This window comes from Aphanomyces astaci (assembly GCF_000520075.1).
Source record: "Aphanomyces astaci strain APO3 unplaced genomic scaffold supercont1.505, whole genome shotgun sequence".
NCBI classification, from domain to species: Eukaryota; Oomycota; class Saprolegniomycetes; order Saprolegniales; family Verrucalvaceae; genus Aphanomyces; species Aphanomyces astaci.
The window spans coordinates 3,544-4,635 of NW_009798768.1; the positions used below are offsets into that span (position 1 = coordinate 3,544).

General features: G+C 51.6%; 1 protein-coding gene across 1 annotated transcript; it reads left to right on the forward strand.

Moving 5' to 3' along the window:
* Positions 1 to 23: 23 nt before the first annotated feature.
* Positions 24 to 1,024, forward strand: H257_19344 (hypothetical protein; the record flags this gene model as incomplete). Its single annotated transcript, XM_009848491.1, has 2 exons — positions 24 to 263; positions 863 to 1,024. The coding sequence occupies 2 exons, from the start codon at positions 24 to 26 to the stop codon at positions 1,022 to 1,024; spliced, it is 402 nt and encodes a 133-aa protein (XP_009846793.1).
* Positions 1,025 to 1,092: the final 68 nt, after the last annotated feature.

The window sequence follows — 1,092 nt, forward strand, 5'->3', positions numbered from 1 at the left end:
TCCTCGTGAATGTTTCCCCAAGCATGACATCGTGTGCGGCTCGGATGGCGTCAGCTACAGAAACCCCTGCGAGTTTAAATTTGCTCAATGCGACAACCCCAACCTGGTCCGTCGTGCCCAATGGCACTGTGATGGCATACGGGTACGCCCGACGAAGGATGAATGCGATCGTCATGATGGTACATGTACCCGCGAGCATAACCCCGTGTGCGGCTCGGATGGGAAAACCTACGGCAACCCCTGCGTCTTTGAATTTGCTCAATGTAAAAAACCCAACCTGACCCTTCAACACTATGGGCAGTGCGTCGGGACATAATGCTGACCTTGCATCAGAGTTGTAATGGATCGAGATTCGAGGACCAGATAGTAATCGTAATACAAGAACTCTGGCTCATCATTGGTTTGTGGAGTACAGATACAGCTCGAGGGTCAAAGCCTGGAACGGAGTTACGTTGTCGTTTTAGGCAAAGCATATTGTCCTGATAAACGTTATCCTGATGAAATCTCTTGGAGGATAAGTGCCGCATCTGCTCAACTGCTTTCAACGATTGCGAAACCTACTTGCATCCCAGTACAACACAACTGGCCTTCGTTCGAGGCAGGACGTGAGTGGCTAACTTGATGGTTGCATCGTCGTTGCAACATCGATGTAGGGGCAAAGTTGAGTGGCTAACTTGATGGTTGCATCGTCGTTGCTACATCAATGTAGGGGCAAAGTTGAGCAGATGTGGCACTTATCCTCCAAGAGATTTCATCAGGATAACGTTTATCAGGACAATTTGCTTTGCCTAAAACGACAACACAACTCCGTTCCAGGCTTTGAACCTCGATCTGTGCCAAGAATGCATTCATTCTTCGTAAGGCGTACTGGGCGTGCCGGGCGTACCGGGCGTGCCAGGTGTACTGGGCGTACTGGGCGTACTGGGCGTACTGGGCGTGCCGGGCGTGTTGGGCGTACCGGTATGTCGTCACAGTGCCCTTTAGCACGAAGGAACAGGTTGGAGTTGGCGCATGCAGCAATTAGAAATTCGCAGAGGTTGCCGTAGCTTTGGCCATCCGAGCCGCACACGAAGGCGATGTTGCGGTGGCATG